At 46.1% G+C, this 16,082-nt stretch overlaps 1 protein-coding gene across 1 annotated transcript in view; it reads right to left on the bottom strand.

Annotated features, from left to right (window-relative positions):
* LOC144791577 (somatomedin-B and thrombospondin type-1 domain-containing protein-like) overlaps positions 1-16,082 on the bottom strand; it is a 282,311-nt gene that overhangs the window by 90,397 nt on the left and 175,832 nt on the right. The window contains exon 3 of the mRNA XM_078666298.1: positions 5,860-5,950. Coding sequence (XP_078522424.1) covers positions 5,860-5,950 — 91 coding nt within the window. The remainder of the gene's footprint in view (positions 1-5,859; positions 5,951-16,082) is intronic.

A 16,082-nucleotide genomic window follows, 5' to 3' on the forward strand; every position in this document is an offset into this window, starting at 1 on the left:
AAACCAGTTACTCTAATCCTCTCCCAGACGCCCTCCCCCCACAGCAATAACTGCTATGTACTTAAACACAAGATCGGCAGTAAAACACCAGCTCGATCTTTTCACCCTACTGGAATCCCATAAACCTGATTTATTATTTCTCACCGAGACCTGGTTCTCAGACAGTTCTCTTCCTTCCCTGCTGGCGATACTCCCCCCGACCTATTATGCCATTCGAGCCGACCGCCCTTCGGGCAGGCCTGGTGGAGGGGTAGCCCTGATCGCCCGTAAGGAATTCACTTTCCACCCTCTAGTCTCCCCCTCCATGGGAATCTCAGACTGTTTAGTGGTTCGATCCCTTTCCTTTACTCCACCTCTCACCTGTGTCCTTGTGTACCGACCCCCGTCCTCCCCTCAAACGTTCCTCCCCTGTTTTCAAGACCTAATGGCGACTTTGGTTGTTAACCATTCCTCCATCATTGTTCTGGGAGACTTTAACTTTTGGCCCTCCGACCCTGCGGAATGCGCCACGTCCAAGGAATTCTCAGACTCTCTTCAGTCGCTCAACTTTACGTCAGTCGTCAATGCTCCCACACACAGGTTGGGACATATTCTGGATCAAATCTGGCAACGCGATTGCCCGGTTAGTTCTATCTCCATCTCCCCATGTCCATGGTCGGATCACTCAATGATCACCTTATCCCTATCCCCCGTTCCACCATCTAAGCCCGCTCCCGTGAGGAATGTCTGGGCGCGCTCATGGAATCGTGTTGACATCGAAGCCCTATCGACCCTCCTCTCCTCTTCCAGCCCCGATCTGACCGCGCTGCCCTCCTCTGGTCAGGTAGATGCTATTACCAATTGGCTGCGAGCTGGGTGCGATACCATCGGCCCTCTAAAAGGCATCGCAACCAAACGCCCTAAAGATGCAAACCGCTGGTTCTCAGACGATCTAAAGACCCAAAAACTCACTCTCCGCCAAGCTGAACGACAATGGAGACGAAACTACTGCCCCTTGGCTAAAACCCGGTACACTGAACTTCTCACTCAGTATAAGAAAGCCATATTAGACACAAAGAAAAACTATTTCTCCTCTAAAATCCAACTCGCGGAGAACCGGCCAAGAGAAATCTTTTCTATCGTCCAAGACCTTGCCTTTTCCGATAGAGCTTCACTCAAACCATCACCCTCTCAATCACTATGCGACTCCCTTAATCACTATTTCCTAGACAAAATCAGCAAAATTAAAATTAAAATTCCTCCTCCATTCCCGACCTTCACCGACCCCCGACATCCTCCAGTCACTGCACATCTGGATTCAATTCCCCCCCTATCGACCGACTCATTTCTTTCCATTCTTCCGTTGGTCAAGTCCAGCTCCCCGCTGGACCCCTACCCTGCCTACATCCTAAAGCAGATCTATACCTTCTGCCCCTCACCACCTTTAGTGCTTCTCAATAGCTCACTGGCTCAGGGCATCATTACCCCTGCACTCAAATCGGCAGTGATCGTACCGATCTTAAAAAAACCTGGAGCGGATCCCTCCGACCCAGCCAACTTCCGCCCAATTTCCCTCTTGCCTTTCCTGGCAAAGGTATTGGAACGACACGTGGTAAAAACCCTGAGTGAGTTCGTGGAAAGTCATGGTGTTTTGGCTTCAAGACAGGCCGGCTTCCGCCCAGCCCACTCAACTGAGTCCGTTATAACATCGGTTCTGGATAACCTCCGACAAGGAATGGACACCAATCAACATCAGGCCCTGATCCTCTTAGATCTTTCCGCCGCATTCGACACAGTGGACCATACCATCTTACTCTCACGTGTCGAGGCGGCGGGAATCCGAGGAACAGCCCTACTATGGATATCCTCCTTCTTGAGCGGCCGGACTCAGGCGGTTCGTCTGGGAGAGTTCTCTGCGGAATTTTTACCCATCCAGTGTGGTGTCCCCCAGGGTTCCTCTTTATCCCCCCTTTTATTTAATCTTTACATCGCCCCCCTTATTTTTGCTTTACAGCAACTGGAGGTCTCTGTGTACAACTATGCAGATGATCTCCAGCTCATTTTCCACCTTTCCTCTGCCCCTGAGTCTATGTCGAAGGTTCAGTCCATCATGACCTTCATCCAGGACTGGATGAATTTCAACCACCTGAAACTCAACCCCGATAAAACGGAGTTGGTGTTGACAGGTGGTTGCTCCAGTCCCTGGTCCCCCTCCTTCTGGTCCCCCTCCTTAGGTCCCCCACCCACTTCTGTATCCTCTGTCAAAACACTTGGTTTCAAAATCAATAACCAACTTTCCCTACACTCTCAAGTCTCTGCTGTGGTTTCCTCAGCCTTTCTTTCACTCAGGACTATCCGCAGAGTCTCACGATTTTTTGACCCAGACGCGCTCAAACTAATTCTTCTGGCCATGGTGACTTCTCGCCTAGATTATGGCAATGTCCTCTACCATGGCATGCCCGACTACCTTATGAGGCGTCTCCAGCTGGTTCAAAATCAGGCCGCTCGGCTGGTTTTTAACCTTTCCAAATCACACCATGTAACTCCTCTCCTCTTTTCCCTGCACTGGCTCCCCGTTCCGCAGCGCGTCCTATTCAAGCTCGGCTGCACCATTTTTAAAGCCAGGACAGGTTCTGCCCCCTCCTTCATCAATTCGGCTATTCAAACCTACACTCCCTCACGAGACCTCCGATCCTCCTCTCACCACCTTCTCTTGGTTCCCCGCTTCAAACGGAAGAAGTGGGGTGGTTCCAAGTTTGCAACCACGGGCCCAGCTTTTTGGAACTCTCTCCCATTGTCCCTCAGAACTTGCACCCAGTACCCCCTCTTCCGCAGAGACCTCAAGACCTTCCTCTTCACCCAAGCCTTCCCATCCTGAATGTTCACCTTTCCCCCTTTTCCGACCCACCGAGTAGTGGTTGCCAGTTAGCGCCAAGAAACCGCCAGGTGTACGAGCGCTATACAAATCCCTTCAAATTCAAATTCAAATTCATGTTCAACCAGCAGTCATCTGAATGAATTGCTGGTTGAAGAAATGCAGGTTGACTCCCCGATAGAGCCTGTTTGTCTGAACATTCCTGCCTTTGATCAGCAAGTAAGGCAGTGTTTGAATGTAAATACAAACATTATATCTTCACGGTTCTAGAAGTCCTACTTGGTGTTGTGTGTTATGAGCAGAACCCCCGTCTCCAAGTGTTTCACACTGGCTTGCTGCTTTTGCATTCCTGGTAGCATCTCTGTGTTCACCTTTGTAACATACCTGGATGGTGGTGAAACCCTTTCCAAACCAACTAACATTTCTTATCACAACTAATAATGTTTTTAATGTTATTTTCTTCCCTACTCCCTTGTCTCAATCCCTTCTCCCCACCCACCCTCATACCCCAAGTGTCTCGTATCTGTTTTATTTTATGATATGGTAACTGATGTAACTCTGTTCAACTGTTCTAATGCAAAGCGCTCTGTTACCTCCGGGTCTAGCCAGCGCTATATAAAACTCTTCAAATAAACTAATACATAAATTTCTGAAATACTCTTCCGAGTTGGGTATTTTTACAGTGTTGTTCCCTATCATTTGTTCAGAGTTGTAATTAGGTTTTTGTTCTGTGTTTAAATTGTCATGTGGATGTAGAATTAATGAATTTCACTAAACATATTGCTCCTCATCTTGGCCTGTCAATATCTAACGTGTTTAAATGGGATATAGAATTTATATTTTAAGGATATATTCTTTGTTTAATGGAAAATAAATCTATCTTTGCACTCTTTGTAAAAATTGCACGTGTAATAGATAAATTATACTTAAAAATAAGTCGTTCCAAAAACTTACATTTTGGGTGAAAGCTGCTGAACTGTAAAACGTTTCCAAGATTAAAGTGTAATAATTTGTCTCATCGGAGTCAGATGAAGTTGTACCTAGCTAACATTTATGTTGGGAGGCCCCAAAACACAAACAAAGATAGTCACTGTCCTTATATGTTAAGCTTTGCAACTTCGTTCGAGGTTGCAAGGCAGCATGTGGCTCTTTTACAAAAGTCGTAAAATAAAAGAATAATGTTGTCTCTAATGCTTTTTAGGTTGAGCCTACCAGATTTCGAAAGACATATTGTGGGCTTACCAAGAACATTGCTTACCACTGGTTGGCTTTACTGTCACTCATTTGTCTGATTGTAACTCAATAGCTTGCCTTGTCCATCTTCTGTTTGTCCCTCCCATGGAGCATAGCCTCTTTGCCATCTCTTTAATGGTTTGGCTTCTGTACTTTCGCTGTTTACTTTTAGGGACCTACTTTTTCTTTTTTCTAAAGCATTCCACAGGAGTGCATGTGTTTTCCAGCTGTCTACCTAGTGTGCTTCTCTTCCTCTCTATGTTCTGCCCTTTCTTAACCCTGTGCTTCTCTTTCCCCTCTCTCCTTCATGTGTTTGCTGCTGTCTGCTTCTCTACAATGTTGCTTTTTCTCAGGTATGCTTCTACCCCCTTGCAGGTTCTGTTAATTTTTCTCTCTGCTTTCCTTTCCCTGCTCCCTCTGCATTCCTTCTCAATGATCTGCACCCTCAATGTTGTTTCCAGTCCCACATATTGCTTCTGTGCCCCCCATTGCTCCGCCAATGCCTTCAAATAAGTCACTTTCACACATTTTTTTTTATTTTGTCTACCAATCCAACTCAGATGAGGAGACATAAAGGGAAAAAAAGCCCCGTGTCATTTTGTAAATGTATGCATGCGGGTTGCACGTGCCTAAAAAATGACACGGATACGTCATGTTTTTTTTCCTTCTTAGCCATGGTGCACAACACTCTACAGCATTGCTAAAGACCATTTGCAAAGTATACAGTTGCCAAAGACGAGACCTATTGGCTTTGCCAAAGCCTTTTTTTCTAATTTGCTAGTGCCATAGCAAACAAGCACTGGAAAAGCCAGTAGATTGCCAGTTGCCTTTTTAAAGGCGAGTCCCACAGCCTTTGCTCTTATTTGTTTAATGTAGATCACGCTGTCTTATAGCTCTTTGAATAGTAGATGTTAGCATTACCCAATTAAATGTTACTAAATATACGGGGGCAGTTTTACAAGAAACTGATGCATCTATATAGATGCGTCACTTTCCTGCACCTGAGTGAAAAACCCTTGCGCCACCGTATATGGACAAGGATTGACAGATGCGTCAGAAATTCTGACGCATCTGTTGGTGGAAAAGTCACGCATTGCTGGAGTCGTGTCGCAAGCACGATTCAACTACAGCGATGCGTGTGGTGGCAGATTTCCAATACACTGCGTCACTCCTTATGCCTGCTCCAAGCAAGAGTAAGGTTTTAACGCAGTGGCGTCCTAAAAATCACGAAGTGAAATCTTGTAGATTTCAATGCGTCACTTCTACGACCCTTTCTTGCGTGGGAACGACTACCCTGCATACATTATACCTGACAGAGGTATAATGTCACCTAGGGCTTTACAACGTGACGCATCTCCTTAGATGCGTCAAGTTGTAAATTTGCTGCACTTTTTACGCCGCTGTTGCGTCACAAAAGTGACGCAACAGCAGTGTAAAAGTGACGCATGGGGCTTGTAAATCTATCCCATGGACGCAAAAGTATGAAGGGCTGAGTGGGCCCAGCGGGGTTTACATTTGTAACTTGCATAGCAGCTGCAAGTGCTTAACTCACCAATCCATCTCCCTAGGGCCCCAGACGTGTCTAGGTGGACACAGCAGATTACCCTGTAGGGTTGAGACAGAGGCTGATACTTGACTGATTCTACACCAGCCCCACCAGCCTATCAGAGCTGATGGCATGGCAGATCAATGTACCAAAGTTTGATCAGTTTATGGTCCTAGACCCAGATCCCCCCCTCCAGGCCTCCATCTTTCACTGGTCTCTCACGTACCTTGCTTCCATGTCCTGCAGCAGCATGTGGGGTCTTCTCCAGGGGTCCTTGAAGTCCCTTTTGAAAGTATCCGGCAGGATCTTGGCCACCTCTGTTAAGAAAGCAAAATATATTATACATCAGGGGAGTTAGTTTATATAGGCAGCTGCTGCCATAGACGCCAGCCTCCCAGTTTCTGTAAGGCCTCTTGCTTCAGGGCAGTTTTTTACTTTGCATCCTGGGACTTGTAGTTTTGTTTATACCTTAATAAAATCAGGACTACGAGTTCCAGAACTGTAAGAAAAAAGCGTGGACTGGAGCAACTAGTTATGCACGGACCCGGGAAACTTGGCAGCTACACTACGTGCGAGCACGTGTCCTCTTTTCCCAGGGGTAAGTGATGCTACTTGTCAGTTGGACTGCTGTGTTGAATGAGGTAGTACTGGTCCTTACCATCAAATCCGCTATACCTGTTCTGGGACAGTACTGCCTCCTTCCAGCAGGTGTGCTGACGCGGAGTAGGACAGTGACAACGCCTCTCAGAAGAGCTGTTTGTTGGGACAGCGCAGGCACTTGTCAGCAGGCATGCTGTGTGTTTAATGGCATAGTACTGGCATAGTACTGTTTGTTAGAAGGGTTGCTGTACATTTCCTTGAACTGCACCAACCCTTCTCAGTGGGACAGCTGTGGGATAAAGGGCTCCTTCTCAGGACTTCTCAGCAGGACTGCAACAGTTTTAATGGGAGGTACAGTACTTTTGAGCAGGGGGGACATACTCTTAGTGTGACGATACAAGCACTTCTCAGCTGGGCTGTTGTACTTTTTTATAAACCATTTAATTAGAAATGTTATGATAGAACTGCAAGAGAAAACAGATGAAGGTATCATCATGCATTCTATACACATCTAGCAGAGGTTGTCATATGCAGAGTATTCATAATTATTTGAGTCCCAGAATGTCACTACACTCCTGTGAGGGACCCCAAAGTGACACCAGAGTGGGCCCAAATGCCGGGGCATAATACAGACCCCTGTGGTGCAGGGGGATGCCAACTCTCCTGGGGGTCCCAACCCTTCAAGTGGGCCCCCATTCAGCCCAAGGCCATCGAATATCTATGAGATATGGGAGGCTCCGGGCCCCCCATCATATTCTGGTTGGGGGGGGCATCATTTCACCTAACATCACTGCCCACAGGTACAGCCTGGGTAGCAGCAGGCACAGATGTCCTTACATAGATCCTGTGCAGCAGTGCAAGCTTCAGTCACACACAGAACACGAATGTCAGCAGTGCAAGCTTCAGTCACACACAGAACAAGAATGTCAGCAGTGCAAGCTTCAGTCACACACAGAACAAGAATGTCAGCAGTGCAAGCTTCAGTCACACACAGAACAAGAGCGGCGTGAATGTCAGCAGTGCAAGCTTCAGTCACACACAGAACAAGAGCGGCGTGAATGTCAGCAGTGCAAGCTTCAGTCACACACAGAACAAGAGCGGCGTGAATGTCAGCAGTGCAAGCTTCAGTCACACACAGAACAAGAAGGGCATGAATGTAAGCAGTGCAAGCTTCAGTCACACACAGAACAAGAAGGGCATGAATATCAGCAGTGCAAGCTTCAGTCACACAGAGAACAAGAGCGGCGTAAATGTCAGCAGTGCAAGCTTCAGTCACACACGGAACAAGAATGTCAGCAGTGCAAGCTTCAGTCACACACAGAACAAGAGCGGCGTGAATGTCAGCAGTGCAAGCTTCAGTCACACACAGAACAAGAAGGGCATGAATGTCAGCAGTGCAAGCTTCAGTCACACACAGAACAAGAGCGGCGTGAATGTCAGCAGTGCAAGCTTCAGTCACACACAGAACAAGAAGGGCATGAATGTCAGCAGTGCAAGCTTCAGTCACACACAGAACAAGAGCGGTGTGAATATCAGCAGTGCAAGCTTCAGTCACACACAGAACAAGAGCGGCGTGAATGTCAGCAGTGCAAGCTTCAGTCACACACAGAACAAGAAGGGCATGAATATCAGCAGTGCAAGCTTCAGTCACACACAGAACAAGAGCGGCGTGAATGTCAGCAGTGCAAGCTTCAGTCACACACAGAACAAGAAGGGCATGAATGTCAGCAGTGCAAGCTTCAGTCACACACAGAACAAGAGCGGCGTGAATGTCAGCAGTGCAAGCTTCAGTCACACACAGAACAAGAGCGTCATGAATGTCAGCAGTGCAAGCTTCGGTCACACACAGAACAAGAGCGGCGTGAATGTCAGCAGTGCAAGCTTCAGTCACACACAGAACAAGAATGTCAGCAGTGCAAGCTTCAGTCACACACAGAACAAGAAGGGCATGAATGTCAGCAGTGCAAGCTTCAGTCACACACAGAACAAGATCGGCGTGAATGTCAGCAGTGCAAGCTTCAGTCACACACAGAACAAGAGCAGCGTGAATATCATCAGTGCAAGCTTCAGTCACACACAGAACAAGAGCGGCATGAATGTCAGTAGTGCAAGCTTAGGTCACTCATAGAACAAGAACGGCGTGAATGTCCGCAGTGCGAGCTTCAGTCACACATAGAACAAGAACAGCGTGAATATCAGCAGTGCGAGCTTCAGTCACACATAGAACAAGCACGGCGTGAATATCAGCAGTGCAAGCTTCAGTCACACACAGCACAGGAAGGGCATGAATGTCAGCAGTGCAAGCTTCAGTCACACACAGAACAATAGCGGCGTGAATGTCAGCAGTGCAAGCTTTAGTCACACACAGAACAAGAGCGGCGTGAATGTCAGCAGTGCAAGCTTCAGTCACACACAGAACAAGAATGTCAGCAGTACAAGCTTCAGTCACACACAGAACAAGAAGGGCATGAATGTCAGCAGTGCAAGCTTCAGTCACACACAGAACAAGAGCGGCGTGAATGTCAGCAGTGCAAGCTTCAGTCACACACAGAACAAGAGCGGCGTGAATGTCAGCAGTGCAAGCTTCAGTCACACACAGAACAAGGAGGGCATGAATGTCAGCAGTGCAAGCTTCAGTCAGCACAAGAAGGGCATGAATGTCAGCAGTGCAAGCTTCAGTCACACACAGAACAAGAGCGGCGTGAATGTCAGCAGTGCAAGCTTCAGTCACACACAGAACAAGACGGCATGAATGTCAGCAGTGCAAGCTTCGGTCACTCATAGAACAAGAACGGCGCGAATGTCAGCAGTGCGAACTTCAGTCACACATAGAACAAGAACGGCGTGAATGTCAGCAGTGCGAGCTTCAGTTACACATAGAACAAGAACGGCGTGAATGTCAGCAATGCAAGCTTCATTTACTCATAGAACAAGAACGGCATGAATGTCAGCAGTGCAAGCTTCAGAACATCATAGGCAGCTACAATGCATGCGTCTCACATATACTCAAACTTACATTCCCGCAAAGATAAAGCATGGACACGAGCTTCCTTCACAAACCAGAACATGTACAGCATAGGCTGCAGCTATGTACGAATTTTTATTTTATTTTATTCATTTTTAGTGTTTTCTGTAGCGCAAACTTGACCAGATGGTATCAGAGCACTTTATAAGGGTTGAACAGACATCACTTTACAAGGTATACACAAGAATAGTAGTAGGCATACAGGGTGGTAATAAAAAAAAAAAGTGGAATAAATGTTCAATCATTTCCAGAGGTAAAGGTGCTCCGGTTTTTCGGTAGTGGGAGGGAACGCGAACAACAGCAAACCCATTATTTTAGGTGGGTGGATTTAGATGTTGAGAAGGAATAATATATGTTTTTTCCTGAAACATAGGAATGACTCATTGTCACATAGATCCTGGGGAACAGCATTCCAAATTCTAGGTGCATTACATAGTAGGAATGGGCAAAAGATTTTTCTTTCTTGAATTTAGCAGGAATCAAGAGTAAAGTGTTCGAATGGCTTTTGATAGTTTGTTTACGAGGGAGTTTGGTCTCTCTGTGTAAAGACCTTTGTTGGTTATGCAGGCCGTCTTGAATGTGCTTCTTGCTTCAATTGGAAGCCAGTTGAGTTTCTTAAGCATGGGAGAGATGTGATCATAACATCTCTCCTCTGAGAAAAGACTACTTAGTCCAGCATAGAGAGGACAAAAGAACACTGCAGTCTTTAGATCTTCTGGGGGAATGGAGGGTTTGATTTTTTTTTTAGGTATTTCAGAGTGTAGAAGGCACTTTTTGCTGCAGTATTGATATGATCCTCATGCTCAAGTTTTCTCAAGTTTAATCCCTAATGACTTTACAGAGCTGGAGACCGATAGTTTGTAGCTTAAAGCATCTAGGCTGCCAAGCCAGTTATAAATAGGATGTGTCTTTGCTTTTGGGTGAGTGACGAGACGTTTCGGTTGGCTGGCGTAAAGCTTTAAGTGGTTGTTGGACAGCGAGGATTGTACCATGGTGAGAGTGCTGTTCAGGAGCAAGATATTTTTAGATGACGATATTTTGATGTGGAGTTGGGTGTTGTCTGCATAGAGACGGTACACAATTCAGGCCTCTTTCAAGATGACTCCAGGGGATTCCATGTAGAGGTTGAGCAGGCCTCATCATCATGGGTTCTGTGGATGTGTTCAATTATGTCAAGGATTGCATTCTCCGTACTACACCCTTTTCTGAACCCAGATTGGAAGGTGTTGTGGAGACTGAATATTTCAATGTGGTTGTTAAGTTGTGATAGCACACACTTTTCAATAGTTTTGGCAAGGAGAGGGAGGTTGGTTATAGGTCTGAAATTATTTAAGTAATTTGTGTCGGCGTCTGGCTTTTTGATGAGGGCGTGACATGGCCGAGTTTAAGAGAGTCCGGCATTGAGTTGTTGGCCAAGGAGGAGTTCATGATTTTAGTCCATGTCGGGGATGATGTGGCTGAGATTTTCGACCAGAGAGGACGGAAGAGGATCAGAGAAGTGTGCTGTTGGTTTCATGCAACCATTTGGCAGAACTTCGACCCCATCTCTGAAGATGTCCTCCTCAAGTGCATCCTCGAAACAAAGCCCTCCAACCATTCTCTCGACCCTATCCCTAGTGCCATTGCCGTTGACTTCTATACCCAATTCTCTTCCCTATTGGACCACTCTGGTCAACCTCTCCCTCTGTCAAGGCTCCCTCCCTGTTCCCTTCAAAACTGGGCAGGTCACCCCTCTGCTTAAAAAATCCACTGCTGATGCGAATGACCTCAACAACTTCCGCCCCATCACTAACCTACCCTTTCTTGCGAAGATCGCAGAAAGATGTGTTGCGAAACAACTCTCTCGTCATATCAAGGACAATGATCTTCTCGACAATTTTCAGTCTCGCTTCATCCAAAACTGCAGCACTGAAACAGCCCTACTGCAAGTGGTTGATGACACGCTGAGGATACTCGATTCGGGGGGGTCTTGTCTTCTAATTCTCCTTGACCTTTCGGCAGCCTTTGACACTGTCAATCACAACACCCTCCTCAACACTCTTCAACAGAGAATGGGCATGGAGGGCACTGTGCTTAAATGGTTTGCTTCCTTCCTTTCTGATAGATCCCAAATGATCAAAATAGCGGACAGCCTTTCATCTCCTTTGGCGGTGGGTCAAGGTGTTCCTCAAGGCTCTATACTTGCACCCACATTGTTCAATCTCTATTTGGAACCTCTGGGAAATCTCCTAAGTAAATCTGGGGTCCACTATCATCTCTACGCAGACGACACTCAAATCTACTTCAAGGTTGCCTCCACTCACGATCTCTCCGTCCTAAGCTCTACTCTTGACTCCATTCAAAACTGGATGTCAACACATCAACTGATTCTGAATCCCTCCAAAACTGAATTCCTCCTCCTCTCCTCCTCACATTCTCCTCCCCCGGTTCAATCATGGATGCACCAGATGAATCTGCTGAACAATAAACCCATCATTGTTGACAGCACAAAAACCCTTGGTGTCATACTTGACACAAAACTCAATCTACTCCCCCACATTAATTCAATTGCAAAGTCTGCTCGATACCAACTGCGCCTTCTTTGGGGGATTCGTCGCTTCTTCCCAGAGCATGACCTTAAAACCCTGGTGCAATCGCTGGTCCTCTCCAGAATGGACTACTGCAATTCTCTTCTGACTGGCCTCCCCAAATCCCACCTGTCCCCCCTTAAGTCTGTTCTACATTCAGCAGCTCGTTTCATTTATGGGGCCAAAAGAAGCGACCACATCACACCCATGTTATCCACCCTCCGCTGGCTTCCCATCGAGGCAAGTTCCTACAAGACTGCCAGCATTACCCACAAAGCCTTGCACTCCTCCTTTCCGCACTACCTGGCGAATAAACTGAAACTCTCTGGAGGCTCTAGACCATCACGAAATGAGGAAAATCTACTGCTTGAACCTCCCACTTTCAAGAAAAAAAGATTGATGGCCCAATCCTTTTCAGGCAGCGCAGTGAGAATCTGGAACTCACTTCCGCCTCAACTCCGGGCCACCACCTCATCCCAGGCCTTCAAAACTGACCTCAAAGTTCTCCTCCTTCAAAGACACTTCCAAATGTAATTCATCCCCTCTCTATTATCTGAAGGCAGTCCTTCCATTTTAGAAAAATCTACTTTACATGACTATGGAAGTGCCTTCCAGTGTGTTCTGCCAGTTATTGCAGTATTATCCTTCTACCTGTGTTTGGTACTCGTTTGTAACATGCACACGTCACTTTTCTCTTGTAACACACTGTTTTCTACCTCTTACATTTTGTTTGTTTTTGCTACCTGCACAAGTACCACCAGTGCCTATGTAACGTTTGTTCTTGTGTTTGAGGGTCCTCCATATATTGCAGTATTATACCTCTATGTGTACTTTGTACGCTTTTGTAACCTGCACACGTCACTTTTTCCTCCTGTAATGCATCGTTTGCTACCTCATGTATTTTGTTGGTTCACGATTGTCACTTTTGCCTCATTTAATGTAACTTTTGCTTTTGTAATTTGCTCATTTGTAATGTTCTCATGTATCAGTTCTGTTCCTTTTGTGAAGCGCTCTGACACCTTCGGGTAAAGTCCGCGCTATATAAAAACGCATAAATAAATAAGTATCTTGATGACCTCTTCTTCCGAGATATTTTCAAACTTGGTCCAGGTTCCATTGTTTTTCAATTGTATGTGATTGTTGTTGGCATTCTGGCCATCTGAGAGGATGGGTTTTGGGAGACCATCTTTTGTCGGAGGTGAGGAAGGGGGGCGACCCATCTTTGATAGGAGGACCATCTTTGGAATGTGGTGGGGCACTGAGAACGAGGAGGTTTGTTGTTTAATGATGTCGAAGAGGTCTTTACGTCTATTTCTTGAGCGGTCAAGTTGTGCTTGAAAGAAAGTGAATTCCTATCTGTAGACATGTTTCTTGTATTTTAGGAGTTCAGCTAGGAGGACAGAAAGGTGTGTCAGCGAGGGGTATTGTCTCCAAGTTCTGTCTGTTAACCAAAGTTGAGTTCTCTCCATATTTAGGTTTTATTGAACCAGGATGTGGAGGGGCTGCTTCTCAACTTCTTGAGTTTTACTGGGGCGACAGTGTCAACAATTTCTGCCATTTTCATATTTTAGTGGCAGGTAAGATCATCGCCAGAAATAAGGTCAAGTGGAGGTAGAATTTGGGAACTGATTAGGAACACTGATTTGGAGGTTTGGTGAATATTCCTTGCATAGTGCTTGGGACGATTAGTTTCAATCGGGTGCTTTAGGTGGTTGCCATTGAGTTCAACTAGAATTAGGTGGAAATCTACCAGTCAATGGTTAGGATAGGTTTGAGGGATGCTGTATTATGGTTGGCAATGATTGCGTTGAGGGTAGAGCCCTTAATGTGACTTTGCTCTTTGCCTGTTTTGAGACCCTTCGTTTCAAGGAGGATGTTTAGAGCTTGTATCATTGTATCTTCAGCATCGTTCAAGTGCAGGTTTAGGTTTCTCAGCATAATGTCTGTGGTGTCCTTCAGGGAGCTTTGCATTATTAGGTCTGTTAAATCGTCAAAGAATTGTTGTTTTTCACCTGGGGGTGGCAAACGGTGTGGAATTTGATAGGATTGGAGCCTTTGGAGGAGAGTTCGACTCCTAGGGATTCAAAGGTAGAGTATTCAATAGAACGGAAGGGTTTTAGGCATAAGGTAATTGTTGTGTATGATAACTATTCCACCACCAGTACGACCCTTGCAGTCGCGACGAATGATTGGGAAGCCCGGTGGAGTGAGGAGATCTATAATGGCGGATGAGTGGTCATTTAACAAGGATTCAGTCGGAAAACCGATGCCAATTTCATGTAATAGGATAGCTTCCGCTATTTCAGTGGCACGCTTGACTGCCGACCTACAGTTTAAGAGCATGCAATAGGTTTTGGGTAATGTTCTCGGTTGAGATTGTTCTGGTTGGGTGGTAGTGAGCTAGGCGTGTGGCCTGGGGGGGGGGGGGATGGAATTAGTTGGAGGGGTCCAACTTGTGCCTAGAATTACAGGAATCCTAGAATTGCAGGGTTGACTTTGAGCATTGTTGTATGTCTTACCCAACGCTTCCGCTTCCAGCTGCGACGATCCATTAATGCTGAGTCTAGGCTTGAGGTGTCGCTGACTAGAGGGGGTAGTCGGCAAGAAGGTACAGCGTAAGGGGTCAGGGTGCATGTTTGTGACAGGAGCAGTGTTTGCCACAATTGTGTGATTAGGAAGCAAGTTGGATCATATCTTGGTGTCCTTTCCTAATGTGGTGATATCCCCTAATATTGTATTGATTTTAAGTTCAAATCGAGTGAGTACGCTTAGTTGAGAAACACAGGACAGTTTCTTCCAATAAACCAGCAGTGCAAACTTCACTCAAGAACCCGGACAGTTATAGTAATGCAATTAGTAATGCATTGTATGGTACAAAGGCAAGGACGCTTTCCTTGTCTAAAATGTTTTCTAACAATGAATCTGTCTGTGGGAATGATACCTTGGTATTAGCTCTTCCAGCTCAATTGAAAGGATTCCTCTCAAGCTGGCATTAACTGGTATAATCCTTCGAGCATGCTAGTAGGTCATGGATTATTTTTTCAACTGTTTAGAAGTCCACAGAAACACTGAAAAAATTATTTGGTGGGAACATTGCAGGGATAGTAAAGGGATCAATAGTCATAGTTTACTTGAGAGAATAATGACGAGGTGCTAACTTGCCGGACTAGTGGTGCTTTAAAGTGGTGCTTTAAAAAGATTGCTCAAATTAGAAGCTTTTATCAAGCCTTGCAACATTGTTCGCTGATAAAAAAATACCTCATCTGAGCTGTTTGTTCCCTCGATGTGGTGAGATGCAATTCTATTTAAAGGCAGCAGCGCTCCCTGCGTCTTCCAGACCATTGATGGTTTGCATGGAAGTCTACACTGTGCATCTGTTTGTCCTTCCCTCTGCATTTGATTTACGGGTGCTCGCTGGATTAGAGCGGGGGCCAGCAACTCTCACACCACTTCTTCTGCACCACTGATGAGCTGTACTCACCCTCCCTTGTTCCCGCCAAAACTATCAGCCTCATATAATGTACTGTTTTCAAATACCATGGCTGCTCCTGGGTGGTCCCCACAGACCCCTACTCTGGGATGTTTAGTTGCTTCCCCTCGGTTGCACCATCACTCCCAGCAGGATAGCAAACCCACCGTACAATGATTCCTGAAATACTGCACGAGGCACTCTCCATTCCTCACACCACTCTATATACATGTTATGTTATGTTATGTTATGTTATCAGAAGCTTATAAAGCGCACGGTCACCAAAGGTTTATGGCGCTAATACATTACAACTATATACCAATTGCATCACGTTCGCTCAACCGCACTCGACACTTCCCGCATAGGCCATGCAACGGCCACACAACTCTCCAAGCAAGCACACGTCCACCTGTCACAGCTGGAGAAATTTGCTTGCCACACTAGTGCAGTGGTGCTCTGCACAACATCTAAATAATATAAGACAACAAATAGCCCCTACTGACAGCTTCAGACGTCAGAGAAACCTTCTCTCTTTAGGACAGAGGAAGATCAGTGCAGCCTTCACTTAAAGACAATCAAAGGACAAGCAATGGAAGCTCAAGTAACACTGAGAAAGGATGCAGTGCAGGTAGAGTCTGTGCAAGCGGCCGGCAAATGATGAACAGTAGGGTCAGCACCAGTGCAGGCCGCCTTCCCTAGGTAGGGAACAGCTGTGGCAGCAACCGTACAAGATTCAGTCAACTACAGAATGAGCAGCCCCTTTCTGATGAGGCATGATTAGGCCGAAA

This window comes from Lissotriton helveticus, chromosome 11 (assembly GCF_964261635.1).
Source record: "Lissotriton helveticus chromosome 11, aLisHel1.1, whole genome shotgun sequence".
Lineage (NCBI taxonomy): Eukaryota > Metazoa > Chordata > Amphibia > Caudata > Salamandridae > Lissotriton > Lissotriton helveticus.